The 19,286-nt window shown below is 48.7% G+C and overlaps 1 protein-coding gene across 3 annotated transcripts in view; it reads right to left on the reverse strand.

The window, feature by feature from the left end:
* Positions 1–16,142, reverse strand: part of LOC138563937 (zinc finger protein 211-like) — a 145,544-nt gene extending 129,402 nt beyond the window's left edge. The window contains exon 1 of one of the 3 annotated variants that reach the window (XM_069642874.1): positions 15,806–16,103. In XM_069642874.1, the coding sequence (XP_069498975.1) occupies positions 15,806–15,847 (42 nt within the window). In that variant the 5' untranslated portion in view covers positions 15,848–16,103. Of the gene's footprint in view, positions 1–15,805 lie in introns of all 3 variants that reach the window. The other 2 variants (XM_069642876.1, XM_069642875.1) reach the window with 2 other exon arrangements.
* Positions 16,143–19,286: the final 3,144 nt, after the last annotated feature.

Genomic DNA, 19,286 nt, shown 5'->3' on the forward strand with positions numbered 1-19,286 from the left:
CAGAAAGTAGATGTATTAGTTATAACATGTTTTCTATTGTGAAACGGGATACGCGTAGTAGCATACTTATCTACTACCTTAATAGAGGAAGAATTCACTTCAGCATGCGTAACTAAGTCCTTCAAAGACTTTGCTCTTCTGTCTTTATGTCACGCCGCCCCCCACGTTACCTACTGCACCCATGAAAACAAGGGCACGCCCTACCCCGTCTGTGACCTCCACCCCTCTTGCCACCCGACACACACACCTTAAAACAAACACCGCTTTGCCTCCTCGCTTTCTGTACAGCAGGGCACGGCAAGGTATGATTGGCAGGACTGGCGTTTATCGCCCTTCACATCGCTGGCAAACGAAGTGGAGACTTCTTCATCACCGAGAGACGCGACGTTCATGGAAACCTGCACATCACGGCACGTCACGGATCACGTGACTCATGGTCCCTTAGCAACGCAGCAGCGTTTGTTTCCACACCTCACGTGATGATGGTCACGTGTTTTCTCCCGTGGGATAAAAGGAGACCGGAAACTGTAAACGTTGCTTCACAGCTGTTTTCGTCTGGCTCAAGTGTCGCCCACTACCTCGTTCTAAGGATCTTTACCCATTGCCTGACCACGGTTTGCTTCACGGATTGTCACTCTTGGCCCTTATCTGTTATTGACTGAACTTTGGTTTACCTATTGACTACTACGCTTCGCTCAACGGATTGCTCTGTGCTTAACCCTTCATCTGCCTCGACCAGGATCGCCTGTTTTTGACCTCGGACTGCTTGGTTTTCTCTACGGATCACATACCACTTTGGGATTTCCATCCTGCACTAGGTGTTCACCTTGCCCTCTGCCTGGCCTTATAGCTGTCTGAAGGTCTACGCCTCTGTCAACCTTTTCCAGAACCACCTTCATATCACCACAGGTACATTGTGTTACCGTATTTGGCATTTAGTATACATCGCATTGTCCTGTATTCTAACCACATTGCACCTTGCCTTACAGCACTCAAGGGGTTCTTCCGGTTGTGTCCCACGTCCAGGCTTGCGGACTTCCACTTGTGGCTTCAAAGATCACACTGACAGTGTTTCTGGTATTGTCAGGGTGATACTTGGGGACAGAGGGGTTGCCGATACTCTGCACGACCATCAAGTTTGTAACACTTTATTATCATGGGTCATTTTACCCTGGTCGTCCATTCTTGTGCGTATGGGGTCATCCCAACCCCCATTGTCCCATATCTCATTGTATCTGAGGCCTGGGGCCTCTATAGCTTCAACTATCTGTTCCAAAATATCTTTCTTCTCGAGCTCTTCGCTCAACTGCCTCCAACTCCCTCAGGATCATTTGCTTCTCCAAGCAACACGTTGGTGGTAGATCTCTTTATTTGGCTGGGGCATCCCTCTGAACAGCATCCCTGCCTCCCTGAAACTTTAGGAGAATCATCTGCGGTCCGAAAAGCACCTCAAAACCTCTCTCTGTGATTCTGCTTTCTCTCCTCCTCCCCCCTGTTGACTTCCTGGCTGATACTGCACTGGTTACCTGCCACCCTCTGATCTCAGGCCCAGGTCCCCTCCGACCCCCTCCCCCTGCCAGGTGCTTACCTGCACTGCCTTCCTGGCAACTGTCGGACTTGGGGATTGTTTCTGTACCCCTACAGTCCCCCTACCAGCACTTGACACCCAATGTCTGCACTTGCCATCTGTTGGCCGTACTTTACCTACTGTTATTTATTCTATTATCCCACGTATCGCACTGTACACCCCCCCGCTGCACTTTCCCCCCTCCCATGCACTTGCGTGATCCGAAGGACACCTGGCCTAGTAGGATCGTTGTCCGATTTCCCTCTGTTCCCCCTCCCTTGCCTCGTCGTGCCTTGAAACACTTGTGTATAGGCGCGTTACAAATGCCATATCATATCATATCCAGCCTCTTCCACTTCTTTTTTTGTTGTACAAAGGAGACTGTATTCTTAATTTCTACCGGCTGTAACTTTTTGGTTAGCCAAGTTTCAATGGCACCTTGCTTCTTAGTTGTACTACCTCTGGGTTTGCGTTTAGGGTTATTTTGCAAATGGTCTCATCGTTTTTTACCAATTTAAATGCTGTTGTTTCAATGCATCTAATTTTGTCTGGCATAGTAGTGACAACTGACATCGACTTTCTGGAACCAGTTTTATATTTATTTGCTATTTTTAGATGCGTGTTTCCCCCCCAGCATCTGGAGGGGGCTACTCTTCCTTCTGAAACACACAGTTTCCCTCCACCCCCCACATAATTCTCCTTCTGGGGATCAAGGGTAGATTCATCTAAATCGTGTGTTATTAGTATCGAGTCATCCACATCAATCCATCCATCCATCCATCCTCTTGAATCGCGATAGGTTGATCGACTCCCTCTTGTTTATTATAATTAGGCCCACTAATATCATCAGGCACTTTACTCTCACCATTTGTACTACCCAAGGCCCACATGGATTAACATAATGAGACCTTCTATTATCTTTCCTTCTCGGAACACTGTGATACACATGGTGAATAGGGCCTTCAATATTATGAGGTGTTCCGGTTCATATCCGTTCTCCACGATCGAGGAGTCGGAAAACACTGTTTATACGCAGGGGGCAGCACTCTCCGATATCACAACCTTCAATTAAGCAATATAGCTCTAAAATGGTGTTCAGATGGTAACTCGCAGCTGTCTTTCCTAAAGCAATCGCAGGGCAAGCAAGCCAGTCAAAGGTAAGCCCACGCCCCGCCACATGTCGAACAGCACTCGTTGGTCCAGCTGTATTTCTATCTGTTTGGCAAATGTGGGTTTTGGCCTTGATTTTCAACGCAACAGTGATGATAGCACAATCAATATTATCTGTCGAGGCAATGAAAATAGCAATACAACTTCTTTGCCCTGCTCTATGATGATCATCCAAGCTCCTTTATGTAGTTCCACATTGTACCTCTTTCAGATCAATGAAGCATTCACACCGTTCTACAGGAAGCAATAGTGTCCCATTGCTGAACAGCACTCGTTGGTGCACTCCGCTGGTGCACGCATCCTGCTGCATTTCCAGCGGTTTGGTAAATGGGGGGGCATGGCCTCAATTTTCAAGAAACAGCGATGATAGCACAGTCAATATTATCAGACTAGGTTTAAACATCAAACTCTGTGGGCCTCATTACGAGTATGGAGGCAGCCATGGTGCTATTAGCGCCATGGCTGCCTCCATACCGGGCTCCTGCAATGAGGAATTACTGGGTCATTCTGACATTGGAGGACCCGGTAATTCCTCCTTGCAGGAACCCATTCCCATTTGAGCCCTCAGGGGCTCAATGGGAATGGTGAGGGAGCTAATAACGGCACCATCAATAACGGTCCGTTATTAGCTCCCTCTTCCCCTCGCGGGACCCGCTAAGCACACCTGGTTTTACCAGACGTCATTAGCGGGTCCCGCAAAGGGAACCTCGTAATCGGTGCTCCCGTAATGAAGGGTGCCGGTCCCGTCATTACGGGAGCGCCAGGGTTAGAATGAGGCCCTGTGCCTTCTTTCTGTCTGGTGATCCATCGTGGTTGGTCTTGCATTCCATTTCTGCCCTCTTGCCTGCTTGCTGTTTTTCTGTCACGAAACAAAGCCCCTAGTTTTTTGGGCTAGGATAAATTGCATTATGCAAATGAATGAGGTCTGTGGGCAAAACCACAGTAATGCATTCTGGTACTTGGAGTTCAAAATATGAAAGTTGAAAAAGTCCTCCCAGGTGAACGGCGGAGTTGTGGCGGAGCAGAAGAGGTGTTGGTAACGGCCTTGAGCTTGTAATGGTATGATTTTTAGATCTTAATTCCAAACAAAGTTTCTTATTCCATTTTAATTCATCTGTATGTTATGATCCAAAATCCCTTGGTTCAGGCAGGCATGCTCCTCGTTACTTCTGTACTGCTCTGGTAGACCAAATCCTGCTCCTACTCTTCTGCAACCACAGCTGACAGGGTGCCAAATCCTGGATGCTACCCTGTGTGTCCAGTGCACAGTGATCACACTGAAAACACAGCATAAGACACACGATATATAGGTTGATGATCTTTACAGTGTGAAATTAGTGTAAGGTTTTGTTATTTAAACCAAATCACTTACATTATTTAATTGCACCACGAGTTCCATGCAATGCAAGTTGAAATCCAGTTACATATTATGCCTGTGATATAAGCCACACAGTTTGCCATAATGTATTAGACACAGGTTATTACTGAAGTTGCCTGCTGTTTGCCCCGGTCATGAGGATCCGCTTGAAGTCCAAAGCCAAGTGCAACTCCTGATACGACTCAGACCTCTGCACAGTCAAACGGAAGTGCAGGGTGGCTGAGAGGAAGTGGCGTGCTTCCTGTACATCCTCTGACAAACTGGCCTGCCGCCTGCTCAAAAGGCAATTCCGGCTCTCTGCCTGCACCAAGAAGAGAGCTCACATCCAAGCCCGGGTCTCTGCAGTTTCTAACAACTCGGCTGAACTCTTTAAAATCTGCAAGGAACTGGCCAATCCTGCTGCAGTCTCTACCTCTCCTGTCCCTTCCCAGGCCCTCTGCACGGCCCTGGCTTCTCAATTCATCTGTACAACTCAGGACATACTGTCCTCTCTATCTTCCTCCCCACCCCACTCTACTCCCTGCTCTTCTTCTGCCACCTCTCCTCGCCCCTTCTCTGCCTTTCCCCTGTTCTCCTCAGACAAGTCCGATCTTTGAACGTCTCGCCAAAACTGGTCAATCCCTGTTCCTCCAAAACCATCAAGGACCACATTGACTCCCTGACTCCTGCTCTGGCCGCCTTCTGCAACCACTCGTTCGCCACTGGAGTCTCCACTGAATCGGTTAGTTATCTTCATGACCATCAGTCTAGCTTTAGAGCTGCCAGTAGCACGGAAACTGCTCTCCCGAACATCCGTGAAGACCTGCTCTCCAACCTTCATTCCAACACACCCTGAGTCCTCATCTTACTTGATCTCACTTCTGCCTTTGACACAGCCAACCATGCCATCCTGCTCCACTGGCTCCGTGATAAACTGGGTATCACCGGACAGGCCTTGGCTTGGCTGATTTCTTTTCTCTCTGATCGACCCTCCCAGGTCCAACTTGTGTCCTTCCTCTTCTCTATCTCTACCTGTGGTGTTCCCCGGGGGTCTAACCTCTCTCCATGGCTGTTCAACCAATGCCTGGCACTTCTGGCCCACTGCATTGCCGCTCTCTGCCCCAACTTTCAGTGCTATGCGAGTGACACTCAGCTCATTTTCAGACTACCTTCAGCAACCTCTTCTCTCATCCCTGACTGTGTTTGCTATCCAAGAGTGTGTGCCACCAATGATCTCTGCCTTAATGCCAATAAGACTGAGATTTTCCTCATCGGCACACCCGCTCCCTCCTTTCCTGTCACTCTCCGGTCGGCCTCTCTTGGCCCTCTTCCTGCTCCCATCTGCGAGGCTAAAAACGTTGGTGTCATCTTCGACTCCACACTCTCCTTCTCTCCTCACATCTCTGATGTCTCTAAGAAGTCACACCAATTGCACCTCCTCAGAGGTATTCTTCCTTTCCTCTCCTTCCCCCAGAAGCTCACTGTCTCCAGAGCTCTGGTTCTTTCTAGGCTGGACTATTGCAACAGCCTCTTTCTAAATCTACCTGCTTCTACTCTCCGCCCTCTGCAAATCATCCAGAACAGGACTGTGAGACTTGTCCTTGGCCTCAAGCCCAGGGATTGTATCTCTCCAGGACTGAAATCTCTGCACAGGCTCCCAGTGACTGCGAGGATCAAGTTCAAAACCCTCTGCATTGTCCACAAGGCCTTCTGGGGCCTGGGGCCTCAATACCTTCAACTCTCTCTTCCTAAATATCTTCCTTCTCAAGCTCTTCGCTCATCCGCCTCCAACTCCCTCAGGGTCAGTCGCTTCTCCAAGCAACGGGTTGGTGGTAGATCTCTTTCTTCGACTGGGCCCTTCCTCTGGAACAGCTTCCCTGAAACTTGAGGAGAACCACCTCTGGTTCCGGAAGCACCTCAAAACCTTCCTCTTTGCTTCTGCTTTCTCTCCTCCTCTCCCCTGTTGAACTCCTGGCTGAAACAGAATCTACACTGGTTTACCTGGCCACCCTCTGATCTTGGGCTTAGGTCCCCTGCCCTGCCAGTCGCTCACCTGCACTGCCTCCCTGGCAACCCCCGCACTTGGGGACTGTTTTCTGTATCCCTTAAGTCCCTCTACCAGCACTTATGTCTGCACTAACCCTGGTACTTGCCACTAGCTGGCCGCACTTTTATTTATTGCTGTTATTTATTCTTTATTGCGATCCCATGCACTGCCCCCTACCCTGCACTATCTCAAAGACACCTGGCCTAGTAAGATTGTTGTCTCGGTCTTCCCTCTGTTCCCCCTCTCTTGCCTCATGACACCTTGAAACACTTATGTATAGGCGCATTATAAATGCCATATCATATCTCCTTGGGCCCTCTACCCTCACCATCTAGTGAGGCCAAAAATCTGGGGTCATCTTTGACTCCTCTCTCTCTCCTTCACCCCTAAAATCTTGGACCTTGCCAAGAAGACGCACTTTCAGATTCGCCTCCTTAGTGGCATTCTCCCTTTCCTCACCTTCCCCCAGAAGCTCAATATCTCCAGAGCTCGGGTTCTCTCGAGACTGGACTACTGCAAAAGCCTCTTACTCAATCTGCCCCATTCCTCCTTTTGCCCCCTCAACTACTCCAGAATAGGGGTGTAAGACGTATCCTTGGTCTCAAGCCCAGGGACTGCATCTCTCCAGCCCTAAAATCAGCCCATTGGTTCCCGGTGGCCACGATGATCAAATTCAAGACCCTCTGCATTATCAACAAGTCTTTCTGGGGCCGGTGACCACGCAATCTCCAACTGTGTCTCCCTAAATACCTCACTGCTAGAGCCCTTAGCTCTTCTAGCTCCAACTCTCTGCTGATCAAAGGCTTCTCCAAGAGAGAGTGGGGGAGGTGGGGGTAGGTCTCTTATCTTCGCTGGTGCCTCCCTTTGGAACAGCCTCCCTAACCCTCTTAGACTTGAGCCGGACCTCCACAAGTTCTGGAAACTTCTCAAAACTCTTCTTGTTGCTACCTCTTTCCATCCCTCCCTCCCTCCCTCCCCAGCTAATTTCCCCAGTGCCACTGAGACTGGTGGCCTGGTCTTTCATGTGTCTAAAAGGCTACCAGGCACCAGCATCCTCCCCCTTGGGACACCACCGCCGTAACACTTAACCAGTGGGCTCCTCGCATGGCACCACCTGGCACGTCCCTTCTCAGCCTCCCATTAGCACTAGCTTATACCTTCTACCTCCTCCCCCCACCCTTCCCTCTGTCCTGCACCTCTCATCACTACACTTGCGCGTCTGAATGTCACGAGGCCGCCTAGAACCGCGATTGTTTATTTACTGTTTATGTACCCCTTGTTCCCTCCCCACTTCTGCCTTGTGGTGCCTTGAAACACCATTTTGTTGTATAAGCACCTTACACTCAAATAAAAATAAATGTTTATTATTATTCAAAGTTTCTGTATTCAATGTTTCTCGTTCCTTTTTTTCTTCTTACTTTGCCAACTTCTTTTGTAAAGGTTTGTAATAAACCATAAACAATTTTTAAAAGTCAATTTTATACAGATTACTTTAAAATGCACAATGTCATATTATAAAACAACCCGACAATGGGCCTCATTACACGGATGGCGGTAATGGTTAACGGCCACCGTTAATGGTAACGGTGACCGTTAACCATTACCGCCTTACTACGAGGTCCCTTAGCGGGTTGGTGCTTTAACGCCTGCTTTTTGCAGGCGTTAAAAACCAACCCGCTAAGGGACCTCGGAACTAATTACTGCACCGCAAAATTGCGGTGTCGTAATTAGCGCCTTCCCCATTCCCATAGAGCCCTATGGGGCAGAAATGGGAATGGGGAAGGGCAATGGCGGAAGGGGGAATTACCGCCCCGCCAACCTTGGAATGGGGCGGTAAATCCCCTTTCCGCCAAGGCGGTGCCGGTATTTTACCGGCATGAGCCATGGCGGTGAGCCATGGCTAATAGCGCCATGGCTCACCGCCTACCGTGTAATGAGGCCCAATGTGTTCATCACTGTATAAACAGTTGATGAAAGAGTATTGGGGTAATTTTGTTTTGAATGCTAAATTGCATGGAGAGGACCACTACTGTTTGCGCTTCTTTGCAATTTTGAATTGTTTCCATCAAGTATTGGAGAAGTAAATAGTAAAAACATAAGTAGAAATCCCCTTTTCTCTTCACTTTTATACTACGTGCCTGGAAAGTGTAAGGGCCTCATTACACGGATGGCGGAGAACCAAGGTGCTATTAGCGCCATGGTTCATGCCGGTAAAATACCGGCACCGCCTTGGTGGAAAGGGGAATTACCGCCCCATTCCAAGGTTGGCGGGGCGGTAATTCCCCCTTCCACCATTGCCCTTCTCCATTCCTATTTTTGCCCCATAGGGCTCTATGGGAATGGGGAAGGCGCTAATTACGGTACTGCAAATTGCGGTACCGTAATTAGCTCCACTGGTCCCTTTGCGGGTTGTTTTTTAACGCCTGCAAAAAGCAGGCGTTAAATTCCCCAACCCGCAAAGGGACCTCGTAGTAAGGCGGTAAGGATTTACCGGTACAGGTAAACCCTTACCGCCTACCGTGTAATGAGGCCATAAATCTCTCCCACAAATAACAATGTGGAATTCGCTTTCTTTTACCAATAAAGCTATGATCATTGGTGGTCATTCTCCAAGTCCTGCAGAGTGGGAAAGCGGTGGTAAAATTATTTGATTGTAGCTTTATTTGATACATCCTGAATGGAAGCCTGCAAGCTCCAGAATGCTAATTAATGAGAACTTGCAAAAAATCTCATACAGACCCAAAGTGAAATTAAATGCCTAAATCATTGTTTCACACAGCTTGTTCTGTACCCCCATAATGTCTAATCACCCACCAATCACATTTAAATAGTGTATTAAAAGATCATATAAATCTAAGGAAAAAAATGCCAGTTAGCTTTTACCATCACTAATCACTTCCTGCTTCCAACACATGTTAAACAGATAAGGCTTCACTGGGAGGGACTGTGCAGCCCTGGCTGACTGAGAGGAGAAAGGTCGAGCAAGGCTGCCCTGTGTGCATTTGCCACTTGTCCGACTTTTAAACCCACCTCTGATTGATCTGATATATTCATGTAGGTTCTTGTTGGACCAACTCAGTGAGGTGCATTTTGATTCCCTAGGCATAGCAAACAAGGCACCCACATCTGGGCAGCGACACATTCACTTAAGGGACTAACAAACCAACATGCATTGGCCAAGCCAACAACTTTGGCTTTTCAGTACACATGGGATAGACATTTGCCAGGCACTGCTATATGGATACCAACTGACAATAAGGAGGGGACATCTGGAAGATGGTGTGGGTACCTGGGCATATGATGCCATTGTCTGGCAAATGTCTGTGTAATACATATACGCAAGTCAAAACAAGTGGCTTTGCAAATGATTACAGTGCTAGGACCAGATGTGACGACACCCATATTGCTTTTAAATTTACTGGCTGCAAACACACAATGTTAAGATATTTTATATCACAACAGGAGCAAATTTAGAGAGGCAATTAAATCATTAAACACTCAAAAGAATGCCTAGATATACCACAAACTGGCGCAATACAGCACACAGGTTGATGTTATTTTGTGAAAGAGCTAGCACAAAGAGAACCTGGAGGGTAAGTTTCAGCAGGGAGGGGACAGGTAGTTGGTATTTGTATTTATTTATTTGTATAGCGCAAACCAGGCCCGGAGGCAACCGGGCGCATATCTTGAAAGCAATGGTTACATAAATTGCATACAGTGATTATATGACAGTCAATAAATATAACATAGAAGTAGGCATAGGTAAGTAGTGCAGCGATACATGGTTTGTCGATAGTACATCCGTACATAGGTTATTGCATCACGTTTTAGAATGTAGCTTGGGCATTGGTAGTGACTAGACAACATTTGGCTCTGTGTTTGAATAGGTTGAAGGAGGGGAGGTTTCTGATAGTCAAGGGGACAGCGTTCCACAATTTGGCTGCCAGGACTGGGAAGCTAGATCCACCAGCTGTTTGGAGCTTGTATCTAGGTATCAGTAGGCTCTGGTTCGGGGTAGATCTAAGTGAGCGAGCTGGGGTGTAAAGCATGAAACGTGTGGAGAGATAAGTGGGGGCCAGGTTATTCATGCATTTGTAGGTTAGGGCAAGCGATTTTACTGAGATCCTTTGGGTGACTGACAACCAATGAAGGTTCTTCCTGGTATCCGAGATGTGTGCAGATATGGGAATGTTGAGGGCTGCCCGGATGGCGTTATTTTGTATGATCTGGAGCTTGTCTAGGTTACCCTAATTAGTGCCCTGGTACAGTGCATTGCAGTAGTCCAGTTTGGACATGACCAGGGTCCTAGCAAGGGTAGTACAGTTGTGCGTGGAAAGAAAAGGACGACATGCTGTGATCAGCTTGCAGGTATAGGCGGCGGCCGCCGCAACTGCATTTGTTTGTCTGTGAAGGGAGAGGGTGGAATCGAGGTAGATTCCCAACGTTTTGGTATCTTTGGAGACTTTTATTAGATTTCCATCGATGTTAAAGGAGCTGAACATAGGGTTCAGCTTGTTTAGTCTTTGCTAAGTGCCTAGGATGAGGAGCTCTGTCTTGTCATCAATGAGACAGAGCTCATGTTGGGCCATCCATGTTTGAATGACATGGTAAACGTCAGTTAGGGCTTTTGAATCTACTGTGTAATCACCCGTGATGGGGATGAGTATCTGGGTGTCATCAGCATAGTTTGTGTAGGTGACACCCAGATAGTCAAGCACATCAAATAAGGGTTTAGTAAATACATTATAGAGGGTAGGGGATACACACGAACCTTGGGGGACTCCGCAAGGGACTAGTGCGGGGTCAGCTGTGGAGGTGGGCGAGAATACCCTCATCTGTCTGTTATCCAAGAAGGATTGAATCCAGTTTGTGGCCATGTCGGAGAAGTGAGCTGCAGTTTTTAGGTGGTGACAGAGGATTTGGTGATTAACCAGATCGAAGGCAGCCGATAAGTCTAAAAGTAGTAAGAGTGCTAGTTTCCCTTTGTCTTTGAGATCCTCGATTTGGATTTTGAGATCGAGGAGGGCAGTCTCCGTGCCGTGCTTCGGTCTGAAGCCGGATTTTCTCGTGCCTAGTAGGTTGTTTGATTACAAGTAATTCTGTATCTGGAGGTAGGCTGCTCTATCTAGGATTTTTAGTAGAAATGGGACCGTTGTGATGGGCCTGTAATTGGTTGGAACCTCTGGGTCTAAGGTGGGTTTTTTTAGGAGAGGAATGACCCAAGCATCCTTCAGGTTATTGGGGACCACTCCCGATTGAAAGGAAGCATTAATAAAAGTGGTGATAAAAGGGGCGAGGTCATGAGCCGAATCCTTAATGATCGGGGCTGGACAGGCGTCCCCTTGGCAGTTCGAAGGTTTTAAGTTGCAAATGATTTTTTCAACCTCCAGAACGGAGAGCGGTGTGAAGCTGGACGGCACCGGGGAGTCAGGGGTAGTTATTTTAGGTGGCCTGGTATTGCTAAATATAGGGGTGTGGAGGGTATTTTGTTTGGCGTTGATTTTGGATTGCAAGGTGGATATTTTGTTAAGAAGGGCGCTTTGTATATTGTTGCACCAGGTGCTGTCCTTGGTGCACGTGTCCGGGGCGGGTGAGGGAGATTCTAGCTCTTTGAGGATTTTGAATAATTCTCTAGTGTTAGATTCTGCCTGGGATATTCGTGAATTGTATGTCTCCTTTTTGGCTTGTAGTATGGCCTCCTTATAATTAAGAGAGGTAATCAGAAGGGAGGCTTTATTAGTTGCGCTAGGGTGACTTTTCCAGAGGGCTTCGGCCTTGCGCTTTTCTTTGCGCAGAGTGTTGAGCTGTGGGGTGAACCAGGAGTTCAGGTGGGACTGTTGTTTGGCTTTACGGATCTTTAGTGGAGCTATGCTCTCAATGGCAATGGTCATTAGGCTTTTATAGGTGTCTACTAAGGCAGTAGGGTCCTTATCTTTGTGCTGTGCAGCAAGAGTGTTCAGACAAGGGAGGATGAGAGGAAGCAATTTCTCCCTGGTGATATCTTTTTTGTTTCTGGTAGGTATAGCGGGGGCTATTGTAGGTGTGGGCTGGCGGTTGGTGGCTGGTAGGAGGAAGGTAATAACATGATGGTCGGACCAGGCGCAGGCATCGTTAGAAGTGACATTGGTGTTACAGTTGAGGTCGGCTAGCCAGTCGAGCGTTCTACCTTTGATGTGTGTGGGGTCACGAATGCGCTGCTGGAAGCCTAGGTTGGAGAGGGTGGTGTCTACTTCAGCGGCCATGTGGTCCTTGGGATCTGAGAGGCCTAGGTTGAGGTCGCCTAGTAGCAATATCTGAGAGTTGGGCTTAGTGTTAGTCGACAGGGTGGAGGCAACATCATCAATGAAAGAGCCCAGTGGGCCTGGAGGTCTGTATATAAGGTGGAGTGTTGCTGTATTGGTAGGGGAGAGCGATAGTTTCACTGAGAGAGATTCTGCAGAACTAAGTTGTGTGTGGGGAGCAGCTCTCATAACGATTTTGTCACTATGTATAAAAGCGACTCCTCCTCCTTTCGACAAGTTGGAGTGGCGGTCGTTTCTAATAATGGTATAGCCCTTAGGTATGGATAGAGCGAGGAGTGGGCCAGAGGCATCATGTAACCAGGTTTCGGTAATAGCTAGGAAGTCAAGGTTCTGGACAGCGATGAGGTCTGCGATATCAAGGGCATGAGCCATGAGGGATCTTGCATTGATAAGGGCTCCCTTTAGTGCTGAGACGGGTGAGGTGGGAAGTGGAGGACTAGGCGTTGCGATTGAGTTGGGCAGTGGGAGGGCAGAACGATTGTGCACAGTACAAGGTGGTCTAGGCAGTCTAGTTCTAAGTCTGCTATTCCTTTGTTGTAGAGTACATGGAATGTTTGGAGTGGGTTTGGTAGCAAAGTGTTTAAGCCAAAGGGCTGGGTCATTGAGGTAGGGGTTCGATGGAGGGTCAGGATGGTAGAGCATGGTTGAAGGGAGAGTGGGTTGGCTGTTGTGGAAGGTCTTAGTGGTGCTTGCACGGTAGGTGGCAGCAGTGCAGGCTAATAGTCCTAAGAGGACTGTGAATATAAGGTCAGTTCTGGCACAGGTTCTTAGCTGCATGTCGCAGCTTGTATTTCTCAAGGGACTGAGCAAATCAGGTCAATAGGCACAGTACAGGGGCATCTAGATTTGGAAAGGCACAATTAGGCAGCTAGCAGCAGTGCAAATCGGGACAATAGGCACAGTACAGGGGCATCTAGATTCGAGTGGCACAATTAGGCAACTAGCAACATTGATGCAAATCAGGTCAATAGGCAAAGTGTAAAGGCATCTAGATTTGGAAAGGCACAATTAGGCAGCTAGCAGCAATGCAAATCAGGTCAGTCGATGCAGCACAGGGGCATCTAGATTCGAAATGGTATTGGGCAGGCATTACAGAGTATACTTGTAAGTCATGGGGGATGTAATGAGAAGCCTGAAGGAGAGGGGCAAGTAAGAGATGCTCATTGTGCTGCAGCAGGTATAGAGAATGTGGACCATAATAGTAATATCTGGCACGAACAGCGGTGTACAAGGGGTAGTAGTACTTGGGAAAAATACAGCTTTATGCTGGGTGGAAGGGATCAGGTGGTTAATGTCTTCACCCTAGTTATTTAGTAGTTCAGTAATAACATGAGGTGCATCTTTTAGGAGGTTACCTGCTGGCTCTCTGCATGTGGCTTCCCGAAGGGCTCAAACCAGTGGGAATACCATAGGGATTCACATGGCAATAGATTGGTAAACAACCAAATGCATCCATAGAAGGTGTGCCCCTCCTAACATCCTATCTGTGATCCAATGCAATCATTCTGGCTTACACACAATAGCAAAATTCAAAGCATTACACCAAGTCACTTTTTGATTTTACTACACTCTCCTCTCCAGAATTACTTTCCTCTTACTACCAAACGTATTGTTTCACTTATACTCAAGTAGTTCATGCAGCAGAATCTATACTTTGAATGTAATTTGTAAGGGCCCTCAGTCTGATGGATGCAAGTCTCTGAATCAATCATAATCATTGGCATGGCTTTGGTCAGGCGTCCATAACGTTGTTTGCAAACCAGCCTCCCTTTCATTAATCTGAACAGCCCTGGCCCTGCCCAAATTGATCGACTGCAAGGCCTAAAATGCTTGCACTGTTAGTGTTCCAGTAAATGTAATTTGTCTGGATCTTCAGTCGTGTATGCACCTACTGCAGAAATGTGTGTCCAGCCATCATCACCTGCCCTTTATGGTTTGATACAGTTAACCATTGTATTAAGAATGATGGGAACAACAGTTCTATTACTCCACAACAAAAAACTTTAAATTACAGAAATTAACTTGATAGATTTGAAAAAATAGCTACCTTGTAAAGGAACAATTTGAAATGTAAGATGAACAGTGCAGTTAAAAAAACCAACACAGGATCTTCCCAGATAGCTGCAGGCTTCCTGCTTGAGCAAGTGTCCTACCTCACTCAGAGGTGTGAATGGCCCCCCATCTCACTGGCCATTTCTGCTTTCTTGGCTGTGGGGCATAAATCATTGTCGAAAGCAAGCAAACATCTTTTGGTTGGGCCTCCTGCAGTGCAGCCCCTCAGAATGCTAATTGCTCAATCACCCTGCCTGCAACCACCCTAGCTCCCCTGGAGTCACAGTGGTGGTTAACACCACTGACAAGGCCTCCTTTCTAGAGGGCGAAAGGCAGTGGCCTTGGGGGGGGCCTGACACCCCCCTGCTGGAGCCGGGCTTGTTTAACTCTCATGCACAAGTTAGTTTGCAGTGAGCGGAATACTAGCTCCTGGTTCTACTGAGGTAGCTCTTGCCTGGCGGGTGATGCAGCTCTTTTAGCACCTGCTTTTGCAATCTCAACTTTAATTATACAGGTTTATACTGTGTTATTGCTTGAGCTAGGGCTGCCCTGGTGAGAAAAAGACTTTCATATGCAGCTTGTTGCATATCGCCACTTGCACTAAGACTACAAAAGCACAACGTTGAGATTCATGCAGCCTCCAAGCACAGATTTGCGCCAGTCATGGGGCAGAGAGTTTACTGAACTTGGAAGGTGAAGGGGGATTTCGGGCTCAGCTCTAAGGAACGGCATTCCAGCAAGACAATTGTGGCATGTGTGTAGGTTCTGCTTATAAATAACACATGGTTCTGTGGGGAGAGTAAAAGGCAAACAAAGAAAGTGTGGGGGATGCACTCTGTCATCATAATGTAAACACCGACGAGGAGGAGGAGGAGAGGAAGATGCAGGTGGGTTATGCTAAACTGACACTGGAATCAGAGAGGCTTGAGAAGGAACATTAGAAAGAAGCTTTGCCTGCCAGGGTGTGACATCCTACAGACCCTTTGCAGCAGGCCTAGGGGCGAGAGACAAAGAGTAAATATGTGTGCAAAGGGGTGAGGGCAGAGCAAGAAGAGTAGTGCTGTGCCAAGCAGGGGGGGGGGCTCTGGCTGGGACAAGCAGGGGGGGGGCTCTGGCTGTGCCAAGCAGGGGGGGGGCTCTGGCTGTGCCAAGCAGGGGGGGGGGCTCTGGCTGTGCCAAGCAGGGGGGGGGGCTCTGGCTGTGCCAAGCAGGGGGGGGGGGCTCTGGCTGGGACAAGCAGTTCCACTTCTAAATGTAATGTCTATGCAAGGTTATACCTGCACCGCACTGCACAGAGGGTAGCTACTCACCCCATCTGGATCCTGCTGGGAGAGCCCCACACGCATCTCCATTGTATCTCGGGGTTGAGCCTGAAGTCAGGGGGCACCGCTAGGGGGGCGCTCTTCCAATTGTCAAGCTTGAGAGTTGCCGGTGTTCATTAATGTGCAATGCTGGTTTCAGCCATGAGTGCGCATGCTCAGAAACTGGACCTTTTCGCTCGCGCATGCTCAGTGGCTGCCTATGGTGTCATTCCGTGTTGCCTGCGCTCGCGCATGCTCAGTGGCCGCCTCACTTGTGCATACCGTGTCCCGTTGCTGGTGCATGCTCAGTGGCTGCCTCCGCTGTTCATCCTACGTCAGCGTCAATCGCGCATGCTCAGTGTCTGCCTGACGTGTGTCTGTCAGTGACGCTGGCGCATGCTCAGTGGCTGCCTGTTGTGCATCCTGTCAGTGACGCTCGCGCATGCTCAGTGCCTGCCTCTGGTGTTCCTCCTGCACTAGCTGCGCTCGCGCATGTGCATAGGCTTCCGGGTCGCGGTGAAGTGACGCGTCTAATTGCTGCCTGTGATGGCTTCCGGGTCGCGGTGAAGTGACGCGTCTAATTGCTGCCTCTGATAGCTTCCGGGTCGCGGTGAAGTGACGCGTCTAATTGCTGCCTGTGATAGCTTCCGGGTCGCGGTGAAGTGACGCGTCTAATTGCTGCCTGTGATGGCTTCCGGGTCGCGGTGAAGTGACGCGTCTAGTTGCTGCCTCTGATGGCTTCCGGGTCGCGGTGAAGTGACGCGTCTAGTTGCTGCCTCTTCCAGACCTGCTGCAGGTCCATGTGCCGCCACTTTCCCTCAAAATACAAACAAAACGCGCGTCCTGGCTGCCCGCAGGCGCCACAGGCCCGAGCTGCCCGCAGACAATGCCCGGCCGGAAGGAGACCTGAGAGAGCTCAGTCCCCCGGTGCCCAGATGCACACACTGGCTGCTTTCCCAGGGCACCGTACACTGCATTCATCGTCTGCTGTGCCCGCAGGTGCAGGTGCCATCATTTCTGCACCTTCTCTTCGCCCAGCCACTTTTATAATAACTTTGGTTGCTAAAGGTATTTCCTCCTGCTTATCGCATCTTTCACACATGTTCCAGAGCGGGGCTCTGGCCAGCACTGTGACGCCCCAAGCCGATTGCTCTAGTGGGGCAGCTCAGGAGGTCGGGTGAGAAAGACCCTTGCCGTTGCTTCCCTTGTGGGGAGCCTGGGTCTCTACGGCAAGGATTCTGGGATGTGCTACAGCCTTCCTAGAAGCCTACATGTCGGCCCTCCCCATTTAGGCGGGAGACTGCTGATTTTTCAGTGAAAAATATTGCTATTTTTCACATTCTACCTCCTAAAGTAATAATTTCCCCAATGCATTCCTATATGAAAACTGTCTTCCGAATGAACTGACGAAATCTCCCAAGTGCATCGGAATGTTGGCATGTATGTAGAAGTACTGGGTGGCTTCCAGTGGCCCTGGCATCTGTGCTCTCTCCTCCAACATATAAGGCAAGTCTTTTGCCTAGGCAAGTACTAGAAAGTTGCTATGCATCCGGCACACGCATCGGTTTGGCTCTTCCTCTGAAGTGGCATGGATTGGCAGTTAGAGAGTTTGATTGACTCCTAGCGGGACCAGCTAGTGGTTAGAAAGCATGGGCTAGTTGCCCGGCATATTGGTTACCTCAATCTGTAGGTTATTTCTGTACACTACAATCAGACAAGCTCACAACAAGTGATTTCGCGCTTCTGACATGGGGAAACAAAAGAGAAGTTGTTACGTGGTACATTTCTGATTCTGCACTTTCTTTTGGTTCGAGATACATCACATCTGAAGCAGGAACACTGGCCTAATGATTTGACATAAGGACTGGCCTAAACATCTAACAGCCATGAAAGCAGATGTCGCAGAGAACCACCAGAGCACAACCAGCCCAGCTAGCTGTGGAATGCCGCAGGCCTCGCAGAGACGGGCATGAACAGCCCTCCCTTCGAGAATGTACACAGTTCGGATGCTGCTGGCTCAAGTCCCAAGGTTGATAAGAGCCTGACTTGCAAAGACAATCTGAAGTTACGAAATGTACTTGATTAACTTTTCTTCGGCGAAATGAACTATTGTTATGAATACGTACGGCTAATGGGAGGAGATTAATATGTAGCTTTGCATTGTACATAAGTATGAGCCAGGCATGGGAGGGGGCAGAGTCGATGCAGCCCTCCAGAGCCTGGTGTGTGTGTTAACATTACAGCACTTTTACAACCCCACTTCTGGCTTTGTGGGTTATTTGTGTCCGAGTGCCAAGTGCCTGGAATGCCTGAGACGGTGCGAGGGAGCTGGATTTGCACTAGTATCGGGGAGAGCAGGACGAAAGATTGTAACATATGGTGCCGAAACCCGGGAGCTCTTCTGTTCATCAAGTGCACAGAGATAACAGCAATACAACGGGTAAGTGAAAACATTTTCGCGGACCCTGTTGCATGTTGCGGTAGTGGAATTTGGGGAATTTGGAGTCTTCAGGGACTCTAGGAATAATACAAAGATAGGGCAGAGCATTCTTAGGCACCTGTAATACAGTCAGAGCACCGGGGCGTGGAGAGTGGGTGTAGGGTCGATGCTGTAGAGGACACAGAGTGGGAGGTCTGTCTGAAGGTTGAGTAAAAGAGGAATAAAAAGAGGAATAAAAGAGGAATAAAAGAGATTAAAGAATACAGATTACAGAATACAGTTTCAGTGGCAACATGGCAGATGCCGGTCCACTGACAAGGCAAGAGGCGGGTGAAGATCTGTCATATAAGTCGGGGGCAAGGGCTGTGCTGGAAAGGCTGAAGAGCATGTTGCACAATTGGGATGTGATCCCCCAGTCGGTACAAAGGAAGAAGGAGTTTGGGGCTGCCCACGAACATCAGTTACAAAGGGTGGTGAAGGGAATGGACAAGGGAGGAAGTGCTGAATCACAAGAAAAGGTACAGAGTGATCAGAGACGCTCAGATTTTGAAGTAATGCTTACACAAAAGTTCATGATCGGCACAAGATGGCAGCTGCTAGTAGAGATAAGGAGGGTGGTTGAAGGGAATGTGGAGGAAAGGTTAAGATCCGCCAAGGGGTGGGCAGACATTCTGAATGCAGCTGATGACGCATGGCTGAAAATGAAAAAAACAGTGTTAGTAAAGGAGGGGGAGGAGAGAGGACACACAGAGGGGCAGGAATGTGAGGTGCCAGCACCAGTGCCTTTGGGGGTTGGGGTGGATGACGCACAACGCTGTGGGGATGGCTCTATGTATTTCCGAGAAAGGGAAGGAAGTGGGGGAAGATACCGGAGGGAGGACATTTTGGAAGAGAGAGATGGAATGACTGATTTGGCAAACGGGGTCCTGACAAAATGGGGGAAGGCATGTCCAGACAAAGGGGCAATAAATAAACTGAATTTCAGAAGGACAGGTGACTGTGCAGTGTGCACCTTAGACAAGGAATTGAACAAGATGATAGTGAAAGGTG

This window comes from Ambystoma mexicanum, chromosome 1p (genome assembly GCF_040938575.1).
Source record: "Ambystoma mexicanum isolate Mex_15411 chromosome 1p, UKY_AmexF1_1, whole genome shotgun sequence".
Lineage (NCBI taxonomy): Eukaryota > Metazoa > Chordata > Amphibia > Caudata > Ambystomatidae > Ambystoma > Ambystoma mexicanum.